At 40.0% G+C, this 27776-nt stretch overlaps 1 protein-coding gene across 1 annotated transcript in view; it reads left to right on the forward strand.

Annotated features, from left to right (window-relative positions):
- The first annotated feature begins 4006 nt into the window (after positions 1 to 4006).
- Positions 4007 to 27776, forward strand: part of ndufs4 (NADH:ubiquinone oxidoreductase subunit S4) — a 139993-nt gene continuing 116223 nt past the window's right edge. The window contains exons 1-2 of the mRNA XM_080185642.1: positions 4007 to 4097; positions 24891 to 24969. Of these exons, the coding sequence (XP_080041768.1) occupies positions 4018 to 4097; positions 24891 to 24969 (159 nt within the window). The 5' untranslated portion in view covers positions 4007 to 4017. The remainder of the gene's footprint in view (positions 4098 to 24890; positions 24970 to 27776) is intronic.

Genomic DNA, 27776 nt, shown 5'->3' on the forward strand with positions numbered 1-27776 from the left:
ATTGCACCATTGTTTAAAAAGGGAGGGTGGGATAAGCTACAGGCTAGTCTGTTTAACCTCAGACTCAAGTTATTGGAAAATGTTCTGAGGGATAGAATAAATTGTCATTTAGAAAGGCATAAATTAACCAAAGGAAGTTAGCATGGATTTGATAAGGAGGGTTATATCTGATGAATGTAATTGAGATTTTTGAGAAAGTAGCAAGGAGGGTTGATAACAATAAATGTCTACATGGATTTTAGTACAATGTTTGCAAGGTCCAATATGACAGCTCATGGGATCCAAGGCAAGGTGCACATTGGATCCAAAATTTGCTCACAACATCAAACAAATGGTAATTTGTGATTGCAAGGCTATCTATAGTGGAGGATTCAATGTTAAATCCTTTACTTTCTGTGGTATATACCAATGAATTAGACTTAAATAAGTGACATGAGTCATGAGATGATACAAAAAAGTGTGTAGTTAATAGTGAGAAGAAAATCCATAGATTACAGGAAATATCAAAGGACTGGTCATAGAACATAAGAACATAAGAACATAAGAAATAGGAGCAGGAGTAGGCCATCTAGCCCTTCGAGCCTGCCCCGCCATTCAATAAGATCATGGCTGATCTGTCGCTGCTCAGTTCCACTTTCCCGCCCTCTCCCCATAACCCTTAATCCCCTCGCTTATCAAGAACCCATCAACCCGCTTCTTAAAAATATTTAGCGAGGCAGCCTCCACCACTTCAACGGGCAGAGAATTCCAGAGATTCACCACCCTTTGAGTGAAGAAGTTCCTCCTCAACTCCGTTCTAAACCGCCCCCCTTTTATCTTGAGGCTGTGCCCCCTAGTCCTACTGTCTTTTTTGAGCGGGAAGAGTCTCTCCACCTCTATCCTATCCATCCCATTCATCATCTTATACGTCTCAATGAGATCTCCCCTCATTCTTCTAAACTCTAACGAGTACAAGCCTAGTTTATTCAGCCTCTCCTCATAGCTCAATCCCCTCAACTCCGGTATCAGCCTAGTAAACCTCCTCTGCACTCCCTCCAGGGCCAAAATATCCTTGCGCAGGTGCGGCGCCCAAAACTGCACACAGTACTCCAGCTGCGGCCTCACCAATGCCCTATACAGCTGCAGCAAGACCTCCCTACTTTTATATTCAATCCCCCTCGCTATGAAGGCCAGCATCCCATTCGCCTTCCTGACCACCTGCTGCACCTGCAAGCTGGGTTTTTGCGACTCATGCACAAGGACCCCGAGGTCCCTCTGCACCGTTGCCTGCTGCAGTTTTTCGCCCCGTAAGTAATAGTCCTTCCTACCATTCTTCCTACCAAAGTGGACCACCTCACACTTGCCAACATTAAATTCCATTTGCCATTTGTCTTAAGCTCTTTTGAGAAGAAAAATGGCAAATGGAACTTAATGAAAGTATTGGTGGGGGAAAACAAGGAAAAGAGAACACAGAATAAATGGTAGGACATTGAGAGCTGTAAAGGTACAGAGTGATCTACTTGGTAGGAAGAACAAGAACAGGTAATGGTAAAATTCTAAAGACAGTCCAAAGCAAAGGGACCTGTGCACAAATGTGTACATATGTGCACAAAGCATTGAAGGCAACAGGGCAGGTTAAGCAAACAATTTGGGATCTTGTCTTTATAAATAGAAATATACAGTACACAAGTGAGAAAGTTATGATAGATCTGTATAAAACACATTTTCATATGTCTGGAGCAATTGTCACAAATCTTTCTTCAACCCATTCTAATGTCTTCATATTGTTCCTAAGATGTGGTGACCAGAACCTCAACTGGAGAATTATGCCTAGTTCTGGTCACCACATCTTAGGAACAACATGAAGACATTAGAATGGGTTGAAGAAAGATTTGTGACAATTGCTCCAGACATATGGAAATTCAGTTATGCAACCAGCTTGAAGAAGCCGGTGGTATTGTCCTTGGTGGTGAAAAAACAAAGAGGAGATTTGGTAGAGGTATTAAAATCATGGGAGATTTGGACAGAGTGGATAAGGATCCAGAACTAAAGGGCACTGATTTAAGGTAATCAGAAAACTTTGCAGGGGTAACATTAGGAAAAATATTTTTATACAGCAAGTGGTTTGGATATGGAATGCACTGACTGAGTACAGTAAAGGCAGGATTTTAAAATAGAATTGCATATTTATCTGAAGGGAAACAAATTGCAGGGCTCTGTGGAAAAAGGCAGGGAGTAGGAACTAAGTGAGTGGTACTTGCAGAAAGCAGATCTAATAGCCTCCTTCTGCGCTGTAATGATTCTATGACTTTGGAGTGCATATCCATAGACTCCTGAATGCACCAGCTAGATAAGGTGCTAAGAAGGCATACGAGGTGGTTTCTTTTATCAGCCAAGGGAGTGAAAAAAGAGCAGGAAGGTTATTCCTGAAGTGCATAAAATACCAGTTAGGTACAGCTACAGTACTGCATTCAGTTCTGGTTACATTACAGGAAGTATGTGATTATATTAGAAAATATTCACAAGATGTTGCTAGGAACGGAGAATTCTATGTATGAAAAAATAATTGGATAGGCTGGGGTCATTTTGTTTGGAACAGAGGAAGCTGGGGAATGGGGGAATGGGGATGCTGGTGGGATGTGTGAGCCTATTGCCTGATAGGCTTGTGGAGGCAGGAATCCCCATCATTTCTGCTCTATAACTGAAGGCCACTCCTGTGTCCCCTTCCCCAACCCAAACTTTCACCCTGGGATTACAACAAATCTAAGACATTGAAATGGGGCCACACCAGAAAAAAACTTTGGGAAATACGGGTACCCCTTTTCTGGATGGCACAGATTCGATGAGCTAAGGGGCCTCCTTCTGTGCTACAAATATGCTGTGATTCCTTGTTGTCCTGGGCAACATGCATCCCTCATCCAATAAGAAGAATATAAGAGTATGTGATCGCTCATCTATTTCTGGGATCTTGCTTTGCACAAATGGACTACCTTTTTTTCCTCATTACAATAATTTTGAGGCACTTACTCCTCATAAGTACCTCCTTTGTTAGATCCTGAGCAAATAATTGTAAAAAAAATTCAGTGGTTCAACTGAAAAGCAGACTATTTGTGATGCATTCCTTTTGTAAACTAAACTATGCTAACTGCATTCAATTGGTCATGGGACTTCTTTTATAAGATATTTTATTTCTTCCTTAAAGTTACAAGGGTCGGTACTGTGGCAGAGTAGTTAGCATGTTACAATGTCAGGGACATAGGTTCAATTCCAGCCTTGGGTGACTGTGTGGAATTTGCAGGTTCTCTCCACGTCTGCGTGGGTTTTCTCCGTAAAAAGTCTGACAACACCAGGTTTCAGTCCAACCGATTTATTTGATAGTAAACTCACAAGCTTTCAAGGTTACCCCCTTCGTCAGGTGAATGGAGAGTTCACCTGACGAAGGGGGTAACCTCAAAAGCTAGTGAGTTTACTATCAAATAAATCGGTTGGACTGAAACCTGGTGTTGTCAGACTTTTTACTGTGTTTACCCCAGTCCAATGCCAGCATATCCACATCATGGGTTTTCTCCCACAGGCTGAAAGGTACGCTGGTTAGGTGCATTGGCCATGCTAAATTCTCCCTCAGTGTACCCAAACAGGCATCAGAGTGGGGTGACTTGGGGATTTTCACAGTAACTTCATTGCAGTGTTAATATAAGCCTAATTGTGACACTAACAAATAAAGTTAAGCAAATGCGCAGAGTGGACAGTGCAATCCCTTAATCCATCTGATTGCTTGCTGCAAAAATCAATTCAAATTGAATCCAATTCATTGTCCTCACAAGAGACAGAGATACAAGATCCACGCTGACAAGGAAAAGCACTGCACCTGATCTTGGAATTGATCTTAGCCAGAGGGTTGGGATCACTCGCACTGTTGCAGAATGGCAGCGCAGTGGCTGAGTTGGCAGGATTTCGAGATGCGGTCGCGCTGGAGGGAGGGTTGATGCCGATGGGACGATGAGGAACCTCGACGCTCGCCGTAGAGTAGAGTCCAAGATGGCGGCCTCAATGTCAGCGGTTCTCCATCAGCTTCGTCCCCTCCGAGTTCTCCCTCGGTGTTTACCGAGTCCGAGCAGGTAAGAGGCCGCCCATTCGGCACCCATTATCACCGGGCTTCCAGTACCGCGGCGTTTAAAAACTGAACCCGGCTCATAGTTTGAAAGTGATGCCATTTCACCCGGGTCTAAAGTCACACATGAAGGACAGGAGCTTCCTCTGTTGGAAAAGTATTTTAAAAATTATGTTCAGTGCCCTGTTGCTGTCGGTAAATTTAACGGAGGAAAGGTGGCCTGTCTGCTGCTCCCAGCGGCCAATTCCACTCCCCCCCCCCCCCCCCCCCCCCCCGCGGGCTGACCAATAACTTTAGGTGTGAGTGACCCTGACAACATGGGGAAATTTATAATGAGGCGCTTTGCCGTTTATTTCCTTGGCTGATGGAAGAATCGGCACTTAATTACAGGGCACGGAAAGGGAAAACTTAGACCACCAAGTATTTTGTTCTCAGTGTGGAGATTTGAAGACAAACCCATTGCAGGGACGTGTGTCAAAAACAAACAGAAACTACTTGCGATTATATAGTGCCTTTATGAAGCAAAATTTGCCACACAGTGACATTAAATATTGGGGTCAATGCTTTTGATCATATGTTAACGAGTTGGGTTGCAAGACCATAAGATGTAGAAACAGAAATAGACCATTCGCTGCATTGAGTATGCCCTGCCATTCAATGAGCTCATGACTGATCTGATGTGCTAACCCTCAATTCCACTTTCATGTCTTAACCACAAAACCCTTGATTCCCTTACTGATTAAAAATCTGTCTATCTCAGCCTTGAACATATTTAATGATTCAGCCTCTACAGCCCTCTTGAACTCCATAGATTCATTACCCTCAGAAGAAATTCCTCCTCATCTCTCTCTGAAATGGGTGACCTCTTATCTGAGATTATGTCCTGTGGTGAAAGATTCTCCCACAAGGGGCGAATGGGATGCTGGCCTTCATAGCAAGGGGGATTGAATATAAAAGTAGGGACGTCTTGCTGCAGCTGTATAGGGCATTGGTGAGGCTGCAGCTGGAGTACTGTGTGCAGTTTTGGGCGCCGCACCTGCGCAAGGATATTTTGGCCTTGGAGGGAGTGCAGAGGAGGTTTACTAGGCTGATACCGGAGTTGAGGGGGTTGAGCTATGAGGAGAGGCTGAATAAACTAGGCTTGTACTCGTTAGAGTTTAGAAGAATGAGGGGAGATCTCATTGAGACGTATAAGATGATGAATGGGATGGATAGGATAGAGGTGGAGAGACTCTTCCCGCTCAAAAAAGACAGTAGGACTAGGGGGCACAGCCTCAAGATAAAGGGGAGGCAGTTTAGAACGGAGTTGAGGAGGAACTTCTTCACTCAAAGGGTGGTGAATCTCTGGAATTCTCTGCTCGTTGAAGTGGTGGAGGCTGCCTCGCTAAATATTTTTAAGAAGCGGGTTGATGGGTTTTTGATAAGAGAGGGGATTAAGGGTTATGGGGAGAGGGCGGGAAAGTGGAACTGAGCCACGACAGATCAGCCATGATCTTATTGAATGGCGGGGCAGGCTCGAGGGGCTAGATGGCCTACTCCTGCTCCTATTTCTTATGTTCTTATGAATTGATCTCTCAGCATCTACCCTGTCAAGCCTCCTGAGAATCCTATGTATTAGTAAGGTCAGCTCTCCTAAACTCCAATGAGTGCAGGCTCAATCTCTCATAAGAATGCCCCCATACCTGGGATCAACCAGATGCCTCCAAAGCCAGTGTATTTTTCCTTAAACAAGGGATTAAAGCTGTTCAATTGAAAGGGGCATCTTAAGAGAAGGGGACTTCTTTTGTTTGGCAGTTGAAAAAGCAATAATAAACATATACGGTTCACAGCTTTGACTCATCTCCGGTCATTTGCTGCTAAAAACACCATGTATGTTTTTGCTACTTTGAAATTTGACTGTTCCAGTGATCTTGGAAAATACTGTGTAAAATGAAAATATTAAATAAAATGCTGGAAATACTCAGCAAGTCAGCAGTAGAAAAGTGCAAAATTAACATTTCAGATAAATGACCTACCATCAAACCTGCAAAGGCCTCCGAGTCGATTACTATCCTGCACTCTCTGTACATGAGCTTATGAAAAACACTGCTGGCATATCCTAACTCTCACTAAGTCCTATTCACCCAACACCCCTATGCTATTGACATGTTCAGTCATGTAGTCAATATGGCAGAGAATTAGACCATTCAGCCCATCATGTCCATGCTGGCTCTCTGTTGAGCAGTTCAATCAGTTCCTTTCCCCAGTAGTGCTAAACTTATTCTGCTCAATGCTTATCCAATTTCCTTCCACAATCTTCAGGCAGACAGTTCCAATTCATTATTACTTGCTGCACAAAGCAAATTTTTCCTGATTTCACATCTCCTATTCAAAGGGGAACAGCCTAGCCTCTCCAACTTAACCTTGTGATAAAAATCCCTCTAGTCTGGAAGTATTGTAGCATCTTTTTTGTGCTTTCCAAAGGATCCTCACATCCTTTCTAAAGTGTGGTGACCAGAACTGGATGCAGTATTCTAGTTGTGATCTAACTAGTTCAGCATAACTTCCCTATTAATGAATTACGAATTTTTGGAGTGCTGTTCCTTCATCAGGTGATGAAGCAGCACTCCAAAAGCTTGTAATTCCAAATAAACCTGTTGGACTTTAACCTGGTTTGTGAGACCTCTTATTGTGCCCATCCAGTCCAATGCCAGCATCTCCACATCATGCCTATTAATAAAATGATAGATCTCTTGAGCTTTCCTTACTGCTCTCTTAATATGTCCTGTCACCTTCATGTAGTTATGCACATTAACCCGCATATCCTCCTCTCTGTACACTTCTGACTTAATATCTCTCTGCATTCTTTCTACCAAAATGAATCTCTTCACACTTCTTGGCATTAAATGTCAACTGCAGTTTATGTAGGTATTTTCCAAGATTTCAAAAGTCCATGTATACATCAACATGCATAGCACAGAATTTCAGCAGAAATCATCCCAGTACATCAAGTTTCTCCTCAAAGCTATGGATTCTATTCCTTATAGTATGTAGGTGAAACTTCACTAGATAATTTCAATAGTTTGAAATTTTTGGCATCCAAAGCCACTCTCGGTAATCTAATAGTGACCTTGTATAAAGCTATCATTACCTCTTTACTGTCTTGCCTTTTATCATCTAAATATCTCTGGTGTGGTTTGGTATCAAGTTTTGTTTGATAACTCGATGGAGTGGCTTGTGATGTTTTGCTATGTTAAGAATTCATTTAATCTAAACTGTGTTTGGTGTTTGATTATTCTATCCAAAATCAGCAGTTTTAAAAACTTTATTTTTTGCACATAAGTTCAACTGGATTTCCCAGCACTTTGAGGAATTTTAATGAGCTGAATAGATAACGTTTCTAATTGAGTGGATACTTCAAGTTGCAGTTAAACTGTACAGGTGCTTCAGATTTTATGTTATCACCTTCATATTAATGCACTTCAAGCTAGTGACCTGTTTCTTTTGATTGAACCAAGTGATGTGAAGTGACCTGCTTTCTTACCATTTAAATCTATATCAAGTGCTATATAACTGCAGTCTGATGTTTTAATGTTAGAGCTTGACACTCTTGCCTGCTCTCTTGAATATTAAATTGGTGAGTGGACTTCTAAGCATGCATATTTGCACACAGCTGATGAGTTCCTTTGTTGCTTAACAAAGTGTGCACAGTCAGCAGCTTAACTGTTCTAAAAATCTCATATTTTATTGCTACTAACTTTGTATTTCCAAACTTTGAAAAAAGAAATTTTGAAATATATATGAAGATCAATTGTCTAAGATGGAATGCTGCATATACCAGTGCAATGAACTGTTTATTATAGGCTCCTGTAAATGTTTACAATCATTAAAAGCACCTCAAGCAAGGCCCTTAATTTAAAAGTTGGATATTTTGGAAAAAGTAAACTGAAGATTTGAATAACCAAGAGAACTTTTGGTATAATGGGGCATCTTCCTGTAGTATGCTACACAGAATGATATTTGTTTGGAATTTAAAGATAATCTGTACTTGTCATCTACTAATTTTAACTCTGGGCATAACTAGTTACTTGCAAGTTTAAGAACATAAAAACTAGGAGCAGGAGTAGGCCTGCTCGTCTTTGGCCCCTCGCGTTTGCACCGCCAGTCAATAAGATCATGGCTGATCTTTTTGCGGACTCAGCTCCACTTACCCACCTGCTCACCATAACTCTTAATTCTTTTGCTGATAAAAAAAAATCTTTCTTTGCCTTAAAAACATTCAATAAGGTAGCCTCAGCTGCTTCACTGGGCATGGAATTTCACAGATTCACAACCCTTTGGGTGAATCTGCTCCCCCTTATTTTGAAGCTACGCTCCCTAGTTCTGGTTTCACCCACCAGTGGAAACAACCTGCCTGCTCCTATCTTATCTATTCCCTTCATAATTTTAGATATTTCTATAAGATCCCCCTCTCATTCTTCTAAATTTCAATGAGTCTATTCAGTCTCTCCTCATAAGCCAACCCTCTCAACTCTGAAATCAATCCAGTGTATCTTCTCTGCACCCCCTCCAGTGCCAGTACATCCTTTCTTGAGTAAGAAGACTAAAGCTGTACACAGTACTCCAGGTATGGCCTGACCAGCACCTTTATATGGCTGCAACATAACCTCCCTGCTTTTAAACTCCATCCCTCCAGCAATGAAGGACAAAATCCCACTTGCCTTCTTAATTACCTGCTGCACCTGCAAACCAACTTTTTGTGATTCGTGCACAAGCACAGCAGCGTGATGCAATTTTTTACTGTTTAAATAAAAATCCATTTTGCTGTTATTCCTATCAAAGTGGATGACCTCACATTTACCAACATTGTACTCCATCTGTCAGACCCTCACCCACTCATTTAAACTATCTGCAGACTTTGTGTCCTCTGCACACTTTGCTCTACCACTCATCTTCATGTCACCTGTGAATTTTGACATGCTACACTTGGTCCCCAACTCCAAATCATCTATGTAAATTGTAAACAATTGCAATCCCAACACTGATCCCTGAGGCACACCACTAGTCATTGATTGCTAACCAGAAAAAAAAAATTTATCCCCACTCTTTGCTTTCAGTTAGTTAATCAATCCTCTGTCCATGCCAACACATTATCTGTAACGTCATGCACCTTTATCTTATGCAGCAGCCTTTTGTGTGGCATTATCAGATGCCTTTTGGAAATACAGATACAGCTCATTCACCAGTTCCCTTTGCCCACCATGCTCGTAATACACTCAAAGAATTTCACTAAATTGGTTAAATATGACTTGCCTTTCATGAACCCATGCTGTGTCTTCCCAATGGGACAATTTCTATCCAGATGCCTTGTTATTTCTTCCTTGATGTTTCAAGCAATTTCCCCACTACAGAAGTTAAGCTAACTGGCCTATGGTTACCTGCCTTTTGTCTACCAAATTTTTTAAACAGTGGTGTCACATTTGCTGTTTTCCAGTCTGATGGAACCACCCCAGTGTCCAGTGAATTTTACTAAATTACCACAAGTGCATTTGTTATTATCCCTGCCATCTCTTTTAGTACCTGGGATGCATTCCATCAACACCAGGAGACTTGTCTACCTTTAACCTCATTAGCTTACCTAACACTGATTCTTTAGTGATGATGATTGTAAAGCTTGGTATACTGCACGCAGATTTAGGTGCGAGGAAATGTGGGTTAAAGTTAAAAAATTTGCTGAGTATTTAATTAATGAGTGCCAGATGACAGCACAATGTTACATCATATATTTTGATAGCTTCTCTGAATAATTTTGTGTCATCTTTTTAAATAATTAGTTATGCAGGCAACCACTTGCTTTACTTATACTATGGTACATCTCTGAATCCACTGGCATTTTATATGTAGGGAAAAAATATGAATAAGCTTTGTTTTAGAAATTGAAGTGTTGAGTAAGCTACCTGCTTTTCATATCAAATAACACAGATTAAATATTTGAATCACAGTTCTGTCCATCATTTTGTATTAAATACAATTGCTGAAATTTGAATATTGGCTTGGATACTGTGGGGGAAAATATCTGAACTTCTGAGTTTTCAATGTTTGGTAACATTAGCACCATAATTCAATAAGAAGAATATTTGAAGTTTTATTTCATCCCATCAAAGGTAAGCACTCTGAGACTATGTAGCAGGCTTATTGCTAACATGCTATCAAAAAAAGACAATTGAAAAGGTCTTAACTTTGTAGGAAAATTTATTACTTCAGGACAGTGCTCTCATAGCTTAGAATATGACATTCTACAATGGTAGTTCTCTCCAGCCTTGTATTTAATGACTTTTATTTTGTTATAGTTGGAAAATAAATTGTACTTATAGAAGATAAACCTTAACTTGTCAGTCTTCCTTATTTGTATTTTAACAATGCTGCTCAAGTCATTCCTTCTCTAAACTTTCCTCTTGCTTATTTTGAGCTTCAAATATTCTGTAACAATTCCTTCTTGCCTCTGTGAAAGAAAGAATTGAAATGAAGACTCATTTCATAGTCTTATTCTTTCTTGGCAAGAGGGTCATGTGACACTGTTCGCTTCCTACTTCTGGGCCAGAAGCTTCAGGTTCAAGTCCCACTTCAGGACTTGATTACCAAGGAAGGTGCATTCATAATGTGGACAAACAGGTTGATTGTAAATTTACAGCCCCTAAATCATTCCAGTATGCCTCTTGGCAGGCAGTAAGAGCAGGAAAGACTGTACCGCAGAAGGCAACAGCAAATTACCGCAGTACTTTGCTAATCATAATCATGGGCCAATCCAATGGAAATCCATGGTCACCAACATCCTCTCGGGGCTTGCTACCTAGAGGAAGAGGACGATCCTTTCTCTGAACTTGGAATACCTTACCTCCTTCAATTTTTTTAACTAATTTCTACAATTTTCAAGCTTCCTGTCACCTATTTTTTTCTTAACTAATCTAGCCTTCTGTTTTCGTCTTCTACAACATGGCTACAGCTCTTCAGTTCTCAACTTTAAAAAGGGCAATGTCCAATTTCTAACCTTCAAAGATTGGAATTACCTACCAATGTCTACTTGATTCTCTTGCTGAATTTTACTTTAGTTTTAGGAGTTTTGTAAATCACTGTTCCCATAAAGAATACTTATTCTCGCAAATGTATTTGTGAATTCAAGTTAACAGATGAGATGAGTACGTGGGGAGGACAGGATACAGGTACTAAGCAAATAATTCCAAAGTTATTTATTTGAGTGAGGAGGTGGTGAAATAACAGAAGAGATAGACAGTGAAGAAGTAAGGTTTATGATATGCTGGTGAAAGGCCTAGGAAAAGCAGGGGTGATCGAGGGAAGGAGAAAGAAGCTGCTGAGAGCTATATGTTCCCTGCAGTTCGTGGCCCATTTGCAGCCTACAGTGGTTGCTGGCTCCTTTCCCACCCACTAAATCTTGCTATCCATTATTTTCCACATGAAAGCAGTAAAGAAAATAAAGCAGAAGAGGTGAGGCAGAGGGAGACATGGCAGTCAAGGAGTCAAGGTTTTAAGGAGCGTATTAAAGGAGGAACGTGAGGGAAAGAAGCGGAGAGTTTTGGAGAGGGAACTCTCGATTTTGAGGGCCTAGGCAGCTGAAGGCATAGTAATTAAGTTGGGGAGTAATTAAGTTTGGAGTAATTAAAATTGGGGATCTTCAAGAAGCTGGAATTAGATGGGTATAGATGTCTTAGAGGGTTGTGGGGCTGGTGGTGATTAACGAAATAGGGAGAGGTATGGAGGAATTTGAAAACAAAGATGAGAATTTGAAAATCGTGTTGTTTAAATAGAAGCTTGCATAGGTCAGCAAGCATAAGGGTGAATAGATGAATGTTATTTTGAGTGAGTTGAGACACAGGCAACAGAGTTTTGGATGAGCTTAAGTTTATAGGAGGTAGAAAGTGGGGAGCTGACCAGGAGTATCATAGAACAATTGGGTTAAGAGATAGCAATGGCATGGATGAGAAGCTGAGCTGAGGCAGCAGCTGAGATTGGTGTGTTAGTGGTGTGGAAGTAGCTGTCTTGGTGATTTGTAGTGTGTCACATGGATATGATATTTGTTCAGAATTTAAATATTTTTATCTAGCTTTTACAAGATCATCTGTACTTTGTAAATGAATGAACACTCATCTCAAGCATGACACCAAGGTAGTGAACAGTCTGTTTCAGCCTTAGCTACTAGAGAGAGGGATGGAATTGGTGTGAAGGAGTAGAGTTTTCGTTGGGATCCAAAAAATGACTTTATTCTTCCCAATAATATTAACAAGGTCAAAGACTTTGGAGAAGAGAGTTTGGAGATAGGATAGTAGCTTGCTAGGACAATAGGGCCATAGATTCTTTTTAAGGAGAAAGATGATGACAGTTTTTGAAGCAGAAGGACAGAGAATCATAATCAATGTCAGCCAGTGTGGGAGTTAGGAAGGGAAATTAGGTGGTCTATGTTGAGTGCGAATCTGGATGCGAGCAGGAGGTGGGTCTTTTGAACAAGATAAACTCAGAGGGCATGAGAGAAGGCACCAGAACTGGGGGTGCCTAAGAGGAAGTTTGGCTCATTGGGCTCTTGAAAGAAAGGGAACTGGGAAAGGCAGACGTTCAAAAAATTGATTATTTATATGTAGAAATATTACTTTACTTTTTTGTATCATTCTGTGATAAAAGAACTTTCAGTGACTTGGTATTTTTTGCATTGGTTTTCATAAAAGTCATTATAGCTGATTACATTTTTAATCTTCATTTTGTGGCTTCCTGAATCTCAGTGTGAGTTTTTCCAAGTTTCTCCTTACTTTTTGAAACTAGCTATATATTTTGAAATGGACAATCTGAGAATGAGCACATCAGATTTTAATTGCCATTTATTCTTGATTACTGTTCAAAATATTTTTTCATATTGGAGTTAAACTAATTGATATTTGCTTGGCAATCTAGAGAAACTAAGTTTCTCTATAGCTGGAAATTAAGAATTCAGTGGATTACTTTTGGGACGTCAAGTTATTTAGTCATTGTAAAATTGGAGAGAACCAAACTGGTGAGACTTTTAAAGGCTTAAAGGAAAATATCCTTTTACCTGGGTCTAGAGCCTGAGACTCTTATTTTGCCAGCTGAAAATTGTATTGCAAAGTCTCTAGAGAGCTTGGCTTATAATTCCCCAGGCGCTTTTTTACTATTATGGCGTGTCTCATCGCCCAACTGCTGATTTTCTCCTTCCTCCCACCCTATATATTTGTTCATTTGTCTTTTACAATCCTGTAATGCCTGATGGCCATCTTCTATGCTATTATAGTCCACATATGATAAGCCTGTACGGATGGTTAGCAGAGAAAGTACTGAAGGCACTGTTAAATTAAACTCTGGATCACTGGTTCTGATCAGCCAAAATGAGCCTTAGGCTGGGAAAAACTGGATGATAGACTATCATTAGTTTCACAATTCTGTGTTCTTGTCTAATCATTTTCCTGCTGTAAGGCATCTGTTGCCATTAGTAACCTAGTGCTTGATTTAGTAAATTTTGTATTTATCTAAATTATAATTATTATGTTCTGAGGGAATTTACATCAAATTTACATGATATTAATCTGATCTAATGTAATAGATTAGTATATTACATCTCAACAGTTAATTTACAGCTTAACTTTTCCTTATCTTCGTGGAAAACTTTGATTGCAGAAGTAATTGGAGGACTTAATCTGGAGTTTATTGTATTTGCAGAGAAAATTTGCCACTTCAGAAGTAACTGGTAATGTGAATTCTCTTTAATACAATGGCTGAAGTGAAAATTAAAATTAAAACAAAACACTGGGGATTTTGGAAATCTGAAATATGAATAGAACATGCTAAAAAAATATCCAGCAGCTCTGGTAGCATTTGTGGAGAAAGAAACAAGAGTTAAGTTTCAGATCAATGACCTCTCATTAGAACTGGTGATCTTCGAATGAACTGAATCGTTAACTCTGTTCCTGTCTCCACAGATGCTGGCAGACCCACCGAGCATTTCCAGCATTTTTTGACTTTATTAAGATCAAAAATAGCCTCCATATGATCTGTCCACAAAAAGTAGGACAAAGTTGATCCAACCAATGACTATCCCATCAGATGACTCTCAATTATCAGTAAAGTGATGGAACATAAGAACATAAGAAATAGGAGCAGGAGTAGGCCATCCAGCCCTCTGAGCCTGCCCCGCCATTCAATAAGATCATGGCTGATCTGTCGTGACTCAGTTCCACCTTCCCGCCCTCTCCCCATAACCCTTAATCCCCTCTCTTATCAAAAACCCATCAACCCGCGTCTTAAAAATATTTAGCGAGGCAGCCTCCACCACTTCAACGGGCAGAGAATTCCAGAGATTCACCACCCTTTGGGTGAAGAAGTTCCTCCTCAACTCCGTTCTAAACCGCCCCCCTTTATGTCATTGATATTTTTACCAAGTAGCACTTGCTCACCAACAAGCTGCTGACTACTGCGTGGTTTATGTTCTACCAGGACCATGACTTCAGACCTTATTGGTCCAAACATGGACAAAGGAGCTGAATTCCAGAAGTTTGATAAAAATGACTGTCCTTGACATCAAGGCAGCATTTGACTGGATGTAGTATCAAGGCACACTAGCATAATTGGGGGAGAACTAATATTTTAGCGAAATGGAAGTTGGTTGTGGTTGTTGGAGGTCATTCATCTCAACCCTAAGATATTATGGCAGGAGTTCATTGGAGCAGTGTCCTGAAACCAAAAGCAAAAATGCTGGAAAATCTCAGTAGGTCTGGCAGCATTTTAAAGAAAGAAAAGAGGTGAAGTTTTGAATCCTGATGACCCTTCATCAAAACTGGGCCCTCCCATCATCCCACCAGTGTCCTGGGCCATCTTTAGCCACTTCAGCATTTACCTTCCCTCCATCAGATGTTTATTGGATGTTTATTGATTTTCAGACGGTATTCAATCCCATATGCAACTTCTCATACTGAAACAGTCCCTGCCCACGTTCAGCAACACTTGGACAACATTGAGGCTTGTGCTCAAATAATGTTTGTGCCACAAAACTACCAGGTAGTCCAACAAGAGAGAGTAACCACTTCTTCAGCAGTATTGCGATCACCTCATCTCTCACGATATTCGGTGGATGGGAGGAGGTCACAATTGACAAAATATAACTGAAACAGCCACATAAATATGATGGCTAAAAGAACAAGTCAGAAAATGGCCTTTTGACTTCCCAAATCTTTTTCATCAGCTGCAAGGCATAAGTCAGGAGTGTGTTGGAATCCTCTGCACTTTCCTGAATTAGCGCAGCTCCAATAACACTTAAGAAGCTTGACACCATCCATGTCAAAGCATTCCACTTGATTGGCACCTCATCCAACACCTTAAACATTCAGTCCTACTATGACTGATGCAATTTGGATGTGTGTACCTTCTACAAGATGCCTTGCAGTAACTCATTAAGGCTGCGTCGATAACATTTCCGAGGAAGTGGAAGACAGCAGATTCATGGGAATCAAATTTCCTTCCAAGTCTCTCTCACTCATTAAGTAACTCATTAAGGCTGCTTCGATAACATTTCCGAGGAAGTGGAAGACAGCAGATTCATGGGAATCAAATTTCCTTCCAAGTCTGTCTCACTCATCATTTGGACATATATTTCCTTTCCATCATTCCTGGATAAGAATTCTGGAACTCTTTCCTAACAGCACTATGGGTGTACCTTCACCACATGGGACTGCTGTGAGTCAAGAAGACAGCACGTGACCATTCCTTTAAGTGTAATTAGGAATGGTTAATAAATACTTCCTATGCCAACATCCTGTGAATTAACAATTTTTAAAAAAAATCACAGATGCAGATGCATGGGCAGAAAAAGTATCGAGTACGTTGAGTCCGGTGTAAAAATGATTCCACTTAATGAAAGGTTATGAAGTGTTAACTCTGTTTGCTTGCACAGATGCTGCTGAGAATGTCCATTTTTATTTTAGATCCCCAGTATCTGCAGTATGTTTTTTTTCTGGTTAGTTTTGTGCATATCAAGCATTGTCATTTGGTTTGACCTAATTAATTCAATTAACTTCTAAGCATGTTTCCATTTTTACTATCATATTGAGCCTTACTTGCTTATTTTCTAACAATTGAAGTTGATGATTTTTATTGTGATTAAGATTGGCTGGTAAAACTGAATTGCTTGTTTGAGATCCACATATGGTACTATGAGTAAGGCAGTGACAATCCCAAACATGTAACAGAACAATTGTAGTTGGACTTTTCTAACAAAACGAGGCAGTATGTTATTTACAAAATGGGATGACAGGTTAATGTGATGTCATTCAAAGGTATTTCTTGCTGAATGAAAGTAGAATTACAAAATAGACTCTCAGTGGAATTGATTCCACGTTTGACTGAAATTGAGATGCAGTGTACTTGGCTAAGGCATATTGAAGTAGAACTTGGTGGCTGCTAAAGATAGTATAGTTGAGTGCAAACTACATATGGTATTCTTTAAAATTGATGAAGGAGGATTTATGCAACTTCCTTTACATTTCATCAAACCTCTTGGTTAATGGAAGTGCAACTTCAATATGTATGTACACATGTCTTGAGGTCGAGGATATAGTGCTATAGGATCATAGGGACAAATAAACAATATTCAGTAAACAAATGACATATTAGAATTCCTCCTTGATGCTTTCCTTCTTCACAAGACTTTCCTTTCGCCTTCATCAGTTTCTACCTGCAGACATTTTTGAGTTACAAGGTGAATGTTTTCCTTACATTGTTATAATGCCTATGCCATCAATAAACATAGCTGCATCATGTTATTGTGTAATTATGTGCATTTTTAAAAAATTCCTGCAGTGGAGTTAATGGCAACTTGAGACAAAAATATTTGAGGGTGAGAGAAATAATTTTGTTTCCTTTAACCTGTCAAAAATGATTTTTCACTTGTCGAGAGTTGATACTATGTTCAGAAGTACAACATTTTTTCCTCCCCATATCCATTTTTTCATTCAGTTTCTGTGTTTGATTTTGGAGACAACAATGAAGAATGCAAACTGCATGGCTTAAATGACTATTGAATTTTAGATATGACTTGTACACCCAACTACACAATGTCCAACTCCTTGTTTTTTTTAATATTCTTCAAACCCTCTGGCTACAAAACTGATCATGCCCCTGACTCTTGAATATGACTATCTTGGATACCCAGCAGAACAGTTACAGATTTTGTACTAATTTGTGTTGTTTGGCAAGAGTAAATGAGCTGTATAACTGCTGTGGGGTGAAGTATTATTAATTATAGGTCTGCAACCAATGGTGATAGTAATTTGAGGTGATGAATTGTGAGTTTGCCACAAGAAGAGCAGTTCCATGGGATTAGGACAAGAAGATTGTAGAGATACATTAAAATGAGTGGTAACGACAATGATAGGCAATGGGAAAAAACATAAGCTAAATACAACCATATTAAAAAAAATTCAATACCACAACAGTAAAACGGCAGTCAAAACTGAGGTGAAAACCAAAAAAAGGCTGAAAACTGAGGGTAAGTACGAAATAGTAAATATTCTAAATGACTAATTCCTCTAAGTAGTAGGAATTCCTGTTAATTGCTGTGAATTAACGGATGGAAAGCAGAGTGTGGGTGGGCACCAGCAGGGCTTTTTCAAATTGGCTGGCGGTGAATAGTGGAATATCACAAGGATTGGTACTGGGGCCTCAACTGTTTATAGTCTATCTTCATGACATAGATGAAGAGACAGAGAATAGAGTATCTAAGTTTGCTGATGATACTAAGCTAAGTGCAAAGGTAAGCTGTAGAGAGAATACAGAGAGGCTGCAAAGAGCTCTGGTTAACTGAGTGGGCAACAAGATGGCAAATGGCACATAACATTATCATAGAATTCCTACAGTGCAGAAAGAGACTGTTCAGCCCATCGAGCCTGCACCAACAACAATCCCTACTAAGCCCTTTCCCCGTAACCTCGTGTATTTCCCCTGCTAATCTCCCTGTCACTAAGGGGCAATTGAGCACAGCCAAAGAATTTAACCTGCAAAGCTTTAGCAAAAAAGCTCCTCATTAGATTCATTAAAAAAAATCTTCTAACTGCCTTGAATAATTTATGTTCAATTAGACGATAGGTGCATTCTCTGAAGCTGAGTCAGAAAATCTTGATCTGGAGATGCCGATATTGGACTGAGGTAAACACAGTAAGAAGTCTCACAACACCAGGTTAAATTCCAACAGGTTTATTTGGTAGCAAAAGTGACTAGCTTTTGGAGCGCTCGCTGCTAGGTAAATAATTGCTGTTGCCGCTTGTAGCTACTCCTGCTGTAACAGTGTACCATTTATCTGTTTCGTATTATTCTCTCACATCCACTGGAACTCCAACCACACTGACGTCTGTCGTCCAACTAAGCCTAGGTTGACCTTTCTTTCTGCTGCCTTCCACTTTTCCCTCCAGAAGAGATATCCAGGTCTTTGCCTCTTTCCGGTTGTGTTGCAAGGAGAGAGAGAGGAGAGGTGTGTATGTATTCATAGTGCCTTGTGTGGAGAGGAGGGTGCCACCTTTCTGGATAGTGATTGTGAGGCAAGGGTGCGAGAAAGCAACAGGGCAAGTATAAGTGTTGATTGCTCAGATGGGATGTGAATTGCCTACATGGAGATGAATGAATGCAGCTGCAAGTTTTAAAGTTTAAGTATGTTGTCCTAAGAGGTGCTGTGCAGGAGAATGGTGGGACAGTCAGGGTATGGGCTTGGCAGCTGTAAGTCATTTGCCACTCACCAAAATTCATGGATCATTCTGGTGCACAGTCTTCAGGTTGTGAGGTTGTCTGCCTGCTGGATTAAGTTGATAAAATTCCACCCAATGTTTCAGATTTATGGCGAGAACTACAGAATTTTTAGTTAAAGCCCCCTTTCATTTTGATAAGGCCTTCTCTTACATGGCAAGAAGACTGAAATCCACTTTTTCCCCAAATTTAGTTGGCCACTCAAAGTAACTGAACTGTAAATTTTAAAATATTGATTTGCAAGGTCTGTTGGTCTTTAAACTCAAATTACTGCTACGTTATAGATCATTACTCTTATATTATGGATTGTACATAATCATGGTGTGACTTGACCATCATTTTCCAGTGATCACTTCAGACTGACCACTCATTTAGGGCCATCAGTAAGCCCAATAATTTGTGAATTGGGCTGTATTCACTTTGTTTCATATAAATAGAAAATCTTAACACATAGAACAAAGAAAAGTACAGCACAGGAACAGGCCCTACGGCCCTCCAAGCCTGCACCGATCATGATGCCTGCCTAAACTAATACCATATGCACTTACAGTATCCTTCCATTCCCATCCTATTCATATATTCCGTCAAGTTGCCCCTTAAGTGGCGCTATCATATCTGCTCCCACTACCTCCGCAGGCAGCGCGTTCCAGATGTTCACCATCCTCTGTGTAAAAAAAACTTGCCTCGCACATCTCCTCTAAACTTTTCTCCACGCACCTTAAACCTATGTCCCCTAGTACTTGACTTTTTTACCCTAGGAAAAGTATCTGTCTACTCTGTCCATGCCATTCAATCTTATAGACCTTTATCAAGTCACCCCTCAACCTCTGTCATTCCAGTGAGAACAAACCAAGTTTATCTAACCTTTCCTCATAGCTAATACCCTCCAGACCAGGCAATATCCTGGTAATCCTCTTCTGCACCATCTCCAAAGCATCCACATCCTTCTGGTAGTGTAGCAACCAGAATTGTACACAATATTCTAAATGAGGCCTAATTAATATTCCATAACCCACCAATTTTCATACTTAATGCCCTGACTGATGAAGACAAGCACACCATATGCTTTCTTGACTACCTTATCCACCTGTGTTGCCACTTTCAATGATCAATGGACATGTATGCCCAGATCGCTCTGCCTGTCAATACTCCTAAGGGTCCTGCCATTTAATGTATAATTTCTAGATGCACTGGACTTTCCAAAATGCATTATAGAAACATAAAAAAACTACAGCATAAACAGGCCCTTCAGCCCACAACATGTCCCTACCTACTAGGCTTACCTATAACCCTCTATCTTACTAAGTTCCATGTACTTATCCAAAAGTCTCTTTAAAGACCCTATCAAATCTGCCTCCACCACTACTGCCATCCACCACCATTATCTCACACTTATCCGGATTAGACTCCATCTGCCATTTCTCTGCCGAAGTCTCCTACTGGTCCATATCTTGTTATATCCTCAGACAATCATCTTCAGTATCCGCAACTCCACCAATTCTTGTGTTGTCTGCGAACTTACTAATCAGACCAGCTACATTTTCCTCCAAATCATTTATATATACTACAAACAACAAAGATCCCAGAACTGATCCCTCTAGTCTCAGCCTTCCATTCAAAATGATGAATGCCCAGCGTTAAACTCAAAAAATGGGGAATATTAGGGTGGCTCATTTTACCTATTTCAAAAAGTGCTAAGCTCTGAGCTTCTGATCCATAAGTTAGCAGTGCAGCCATTTGTAGTATTTTGCCATTTTTAGTATTGGGGCTTATTCCTCTGTTCCATAACTTTTATTTTCCTACCATTCCCAGGTTTCTTTAAAATTCCGAACTATGGGCCAAAATAGAACATAGAACGGTACAGCCCTTGAAGTTGTGCCGAGCTATGTCCAAACCCAAGATCAAGCTATCCCACTCCCTATCATTCTGACAAATGATGTCAGCAGCTTTGCTTCTCCAAACATTGAGTACCATAGCATTAGGCCACTGATTTGCTCTATTTCATTCAAGATTTTCTACAGTTTGGGAACCAAATCCGCTGCAGATCTTTGAGAGTCTTATCTTTTAGCAACCTTCCTATTGTGTGAGATAGACACAGGCGAAAGCTTTACAGTGTTCAGGGTTGCTAAGTTCTTCAGAAGGCACTTCTAGAAACTTACCAATAAACCCTGCAATACCAAGTAGAAAAAATGTATTGTGGTGCTCAAATTATTTTCTCACACGGTATTTATACTTCACCAACTTGAGAAAAGATGTCACAAAGCTTTTCGGTTATAACATAGCTGTAACAGCCTTTCATGTTCCCATGAAAAAATCTTCACAAAAAGAAATATGGAAGTTGAATCTTCTTTGAATACTGTTTGATTTACTTTATACGAATCAAACTGCTTTGCTCCTATGATTTTAAATTTCTTGGAGAATATCGCTATATTTTTAGGTTTTGTTTTGGGCAAGATGAACTTCAGTTCACAGTTGTGCACCCACCACATCTTGTCTGATGTGAAAACAGGGCTATTCTAAAGCTTAGTACTACATTTCTCCCCAAGGTTGTCTGATACTTTGCAAAAAAAATTGCAGTTTCTTTGTTCACCTCTTCATATGTCACGGATTGAATGGCGCTTTCAGTACATGGGTGCTAAATGCACTCTTTGTTGCACTGTAGACAGAACAAAGCCTTTTCGCAAGTCTAGACAGCTGTTTGTCTCATCCTTGAACTTTGGTAAACCTATTTCAAACAGTGAATTGCAGACTGGTTAGTGGAGTGCATTTTGCATTGTTTTATTAATTTGGCATGGAGACAACATTCTGGGAATATCAGAGGTCATTCTGTTAGAGCAGTGACTGCATCTTTAGCAATATCAAGGGTGTAACATTAGATGACACCTACAAAGCTGCTGCTTGTTGTAACCTCAAACTTGTATCAAAGTACTGCATGGATTTATCTGAAAAACGGATTTTAAAATTCTCAGTGCAGGGTTCAGTCCTGTGGAAAACCTGCATCCTTTTTGTCTCAAGTGTGCTATGGAGCTATAATCCATGTGAGAGAAAAGCTATTTTTTGCAGACTTCCTCAGTATTTTACCTGAAGAATGTGTTCATCTGCGTATCCACAAATAAGGCAACTTTCTAATTGAAGTAATTTGAAGACTTATAAGTTATGTGTTTTTAAAAAAATTCTGAGCAAAAATGGAAAATGACCAAAGTATGTATTTTTTTAATGTCACAGAAGACATTAGCTATGCAAGATGCCAAAGAACTTGAGAAGGCTATTTAGACTTAGTCAGTTATTCAGACCTCAGTTGGTTTCATATCCCTTAATACTGTTACTCAATGAAAAGCTTATCAACCTCAATGCTGAGTTTTTCAATTGACCTAGCTTCAAGAACTTTTTGGGGGATGAGAGCTTCAAGTTAACACTACTCTGTATGTGAATTGCTTCCTGACGTTGTTTCTCAACGGCTGAGCTCTTATTTTAAGATTATGCTCTCTTATTCTGGACTTCACAACTTTATTTTTATCAACAAGCACTGTAGTTAGATAATCACTTGTTTTTCAAATCTCAAAAAAATACAGACCTAATTCAAATTTGTCTTGATAATTCAATCCTTTTAGCCCCTATGTTTTCCTGGTGAATCTGTCCTGTCCCATCTTCCAAAGCCAATATATCTGTCTTAAATGCAATGCATAGAAGTAAACCAGAATTTCCTTTCTCCCCCCCCCCCCACCTCTTTTTAGCTGTTTAAAACATTTTGAACCTTTCCAGTTCTGATGAAAGGCCACAAACCTGAAATTTTAATCATCTTTCTCTACAATTGCTCCCACATCCAGCATTTTCTGATTTTGTTTCAGATTTCCAACTTCCCCGGTATTTTTATTATTTCAGACTTTCAGCAGCCGTAGACATTTGCTTTAGTTCTTTTGGACTTCCATATAAATTCTATTGTAGCTTACCTCTGTAACTTCAAGGTTAGGATTTGTTAACCAAGTTGCATATAATGCACTAAGTAAAATCTGACTAGTGTCTTACACAATGACACAGTTCTAGCTGTTCCTCTTTGCATTTCCCCCTCCCCCTGGCATTGGATTGCAGTTTCATAAATTATCCTCAGTAATTCCTTTCTTCAATCAAACTTGCCTGTTAAGTGTCTCTATTGGTTCCTTCTTCCTATATTTATTTTCCCCATAATACAGAGTATAAATAAACTCGTTGGCAGTGAATACCAGACCCATGGTGTCCTGTGTACTTTTACCTGGGTGTATCTAGTGTACTATTCCTTTGTATCTTATGGCTCCTTCGTTCATACAATCTCCTGTCCTAAATAAATGTATTTAATGCTCAATTCTGATATTCATTCAATTTGTTTCTGTGTTCCACTTCCTTTGTTATTCATTGCCTGTGCTCGTTTGAAATAATTTATATGCTGTTTAGTTGTTTTCCAAGCCAGATTCATGAATGCTGATATTGGACATATAGGTCTCAATGTTAATTCTCATGCCCCTTCCAACTGGTGGTTAGTGGGAGTAAATCGGCGCTTTGTACACCATAGCAGCTTTAGAAACGTGTCAGTGTCCTGCCTTGGGGAGTGAGGACACTTTACCAATATAGTAAATTGGGAGCCTGATTTGAGTGCTGCCTGAGTTTTTCAGGGTTTGGGGAACCTGGCAGTGAAAGGGAGGTAGGATTTGTCAGTTCAAGAGGCTAAGTGCAGCATTCTTTCACGTCATTTCGTGTGGGCCAAAAGAAGTAGGCGTGTTCTCTCTGGTGCTTCAAAGATACTTTTAGTTTACTCCTGCCCCTTTCTCTCTGTCCTGCTATGATTGTAGAATGTTCCTCACATCTCACCCTGAAGCACAGAAGCCATATTTGCAAGCAACTTCCTCCATGACCACACCCTTCCCCAGCCCCCCCTTTAGCTTCTCTCCCTCCCACAATTGCATCTGTCTTCCTCCAAACTCCTGATCCCACAGCCCCATTCTCCAACTTTTTCTTCCGACTGATTATCAGGGACTGTTCCCCATCTGTGGTTTTGTGTCACTGGTTTTCCTGCCTGCAGCCAGATTGCCTGTCAATTTGGCTGTTTACCAAGTGGCAAACCAAATTAAAAAAAAATAAAGGTTCTGCAACTAAATTTGACTGGATTTCTGCATCCCCAGTGTCCATGCTGGTTATAGGATCCCTCTTTGCAAGTATTGGATCATTTATCAGTTGGCATCACACTTAAAAGTTGTAGACTCCTGCTGAGGTACTTGTTTACCAGAATTTCATTCTGTGACGCATCCTGAGGAGTAAGCTCATATTTATGCTGCATTTGTATTGATGTGTTGCTTGTTAAATTAAAAAAAGTAACAAAAATTTGAATTGGAAAGGTATTGTTTAGACGATTAATTTCAACCTAAGTTTTTCTGATCATTTTGTCAATTAGATATCTGTAATACAAGTTTAAAGACCATTGGAAAGTTGAATATTAGAGTGTCTAAAATAGTGTGCCAAAAATGAAGGATTTGAGAATGAACTAAAATACATAATATTCAATTCTTTAAAAGTACTTTGCTCGTAAATTGCAGTTTTCCTAAATGTTGTGTGGGGATAAATATTACAAATATATATTTGGAATTTCTTTAAACTTGTGTAATCATTGAACTATGCTGGGTACTTAACAAAAGCTTGCTGTAAAAAATCTCTTGGAACTTGGTGTCTCGTTGCACTGTCTATTCGTGACAAGCCAAATGCATTCGCACACTTCAGTACAGTCATTGCTATTGGCAGTCTCTGATCGAAAGCCTGCAGGCTGATGTAAAGTGCAGCCTGTTGTGAACTGCTGAATGGGACTTTGACAGGAATTAAACAGACAGAATTAACTGGGGAGAAATAGGATTTCAGGACTGCTATATTTTCTGTCTGAATCCTTTTTTTAAAGATTAATATTAATAACCAACCTGTTTATGCAAGGTTCATCTGTCTATGCCATGTAGCAGTATGAAACACTTTCTACTCTTTTTTTTGTCTTGTACTGCAGGTCATTGAGCACTTCTGCATGGCGACTAGCAAAGACTCAAACTCAAGACACGCAACTCATCACAGTTGATGAGAAATGGGTAAGGGTTTTAAATTGCTACCATTTTGGTGCCTGGAGGCTGTGTCTGTTTAAAAGCAGTATGCTGTATACTTCAAGGAAAGGTACAAAAAGAATTACTGTCAAACTTTTAAGGTCAGTTCTCAGAGCAGCTGGGATTTCAGTATTGAGGCAAAAATCAACATTTAAAATCTTACTGAAAGCAATCAACAAACCCTCCTCATTCATCTACAAAATCAATTTGAGGGTGTTGCATAGATTATACATCAAGTTTAATGAAAACCTTTTGTGATTTCATTGTTAGATGTCAGGCAGCTCTGGATATCCAGGACCAGATTTAATTATTTGCCGTTCATGTACTGATGCTGCAATTAATATTAAAAATATTAATAAAGACACCAAATCATCAAAATATCTATTGCTAAAACCACTCAAAGTCAGATATATAAAACATTTATCTGTACTCACCCTTTTGACCCCTTTTCTCCTTTAACCCTATTTTCATTGTTTTCTACATAGGATGTGAGCTGTGGCTCAGTTGGTGGCACTGTCACCTCTGGTTCCGAGTTCAAGCCCCACTCCAGGGCTTGAGTACAAAAATCAAAGCTGAAACTCAACTGCACTATTGAGGGAGTGTTGCACTGTCGCATTTCAATCATTATCTTGCAATTGAGTCTCTGTCTATATATGCTGTTTTTGTGAACTGATGAAGGAGCAGCACTCTGAAAGTTCATGATACCAAATAAACCTATTGGACTTGAACCTGGTATTGTAAATTTAGATGGGAGTGCAGCATGGTTGCAAGGGATTTGGACAGGCTAAGTGAGTGGGCTAGGACATGGAATATAATGTGGAAAAATGTGAAGTTATCCACTAGGGTAGGAAAGACAGAATTTGTAAATGGTGGGAGATTGGGAAGTGTTGTGTTCAAAGGAATCTGAGTGTCTTTGTTAAAAAGTCACTGAAAGCGAACATACAGGTGCAGCAATTAATTATGAAGGGAAATGGTATGTTGACCTTGATGTAATTAGATACAGCCTTGGTGAGATCACACTTGGAGTGTGCCATACACTGAGGACTTTTGATCCTCTATCTAAAGAAGGATATAGTTGCCAATGAGGGACTGCCACAGGCTTTCACCAGACTGATGATCCCTGAAATAATGGGATTGTCCCATGAGGGCATATTGAGGAAACCGGGACTATATTCTCTGGAGCTTAGAAAAATGAAAAGTGATCTCATATTGAAGCATACAAAATTCCTACAGGGCTCGGTAGAAGAAGAAAGGATGTTTATAGAACTAGGAGGGCACACAGTCTTAGAATAAGAGGTTTAGGATTATTTTCTTATCATAGAATAGAATCATAGAGTGCACAAGATGCCCTTCAGCCCATCGTGTCCCACACTGATACATTAGAAACACCTGAACTCCCACCTAATCTCATTTGCCTGCACTTGGCCCATAGTCCTGAGTGTTATGATGTGCCAAGTGCTCATCCAGATACTTTTTAAAGGATATGAGGCAACCCGCCTCCAACACCCTCCCAGGCAGCACATTCCAGCCCATCACCGCCCTCTGGGTAAAAAGGTTTTCATCGCAACCCCCTCTCCCAAACCTCCTGCCCCTCACCTTGAACTTTTGTCCCCTCGTGACTGACCCTTCAACTCCTCATCCACTCAGTGTATGTCTCTCATAATATTGTACACTGTGATCAGGTTGTGCCTCAATCTTCGCTGCTACAACAAAAACAACCTAAACCTATCCAACCTCTCTTCATAACTTAAATGTTCCATCCCAGGCAGCATCCTGGTAAAAATCCTCTGCATCCCCTCCAGTGCAGTCACATCCTTCCAATAATGTGGCAACTAGAACTGTACACAGTGCTGTAGCTGTCGCGTTACCAAAGTTCTATACAACTCTCGCATAACTTCTCTGCTTTTGTAATCTATGCCTCGATTGATAAAGGCAAATGTCCCATATGTCTTTTTCACCACCTCCTAACATGCTCCTCCGTTTGCAGAGATCTATGGGCAAACATGCCAAGATCCCTTTGTTCCACAGAACTTCCTAGTGCCCTACCATTCCTTGAATACTTTCTTGTCAAATTACTCCTTTCAAAGTCCATAATCTCACACCTTTCAAGGTTAAAATCCATCTGCCAGTTATCTGTCCATTTGACTATTCTGTCTATATCTTCTGGTAGCCCAAGACGCTCTGCCTCACTGTTGACCACCCATCCAATCTTTGTGTCTTCTGCAAACTTACTAATCCTACCCCTCATATAATCATCATTGTCATTTATATAAATTACAAATGATAGGGGCCTAACACAGATCACTGTGGTGTGCCACTGGACACTGGCTTCCAGTCACTGAAGCATCCTTCTGTCAACATCCTCCAAGTGAATCCACTTTATCGAATTACTCTGTATCCCATGTGAATTTATTTTCTTTATAAGTCTCCCATGTGGGACCTTGTCAAAGGTTTTGCTGAAATCCATATAAACTACTTTTAGACTGCGCTACCCTCGTCTACAAACCTGGTCATCTCCTCAAAAAATTCAATTAAATTTGTTAGGTATGACCTCCCTCTAATGAAGCCAAATTGACTATCCCTGATCAAGCTTTGCCTCTCCAAGTGGAGAAAGATGCTCTTCTTCAGAAATTTCTCTTAATAGTTTTCCTACTACTGACGTGAGACTCACTGGTCTGTAGTTCTGTCGTTTTTCTCTACAACCCTTCTTAAATAGCAGAACCATATAACCAAATAGCTGTTTTCCAGTCATCTGGCATCTCCCCTGTGGCCAGAGAAAAATTGAAAATTTGGGT

The sequence above is a fragment of the Carcharhinus amblyrhynchos genome, chromosome 1, assembly GCF_965287045.1.
Source record: "Carcharhinus amblyrhynchos chromosome 1, sCarAmb.v2.hapA, whole genome shotgun sequence".
NCBI lineage: Eukaryota > Metazoa > Chordata > Chondrichthyes > Carcharhiniformes > Carcharhinidae > Carcharhinus > Carcharhinus amblyrhynchos.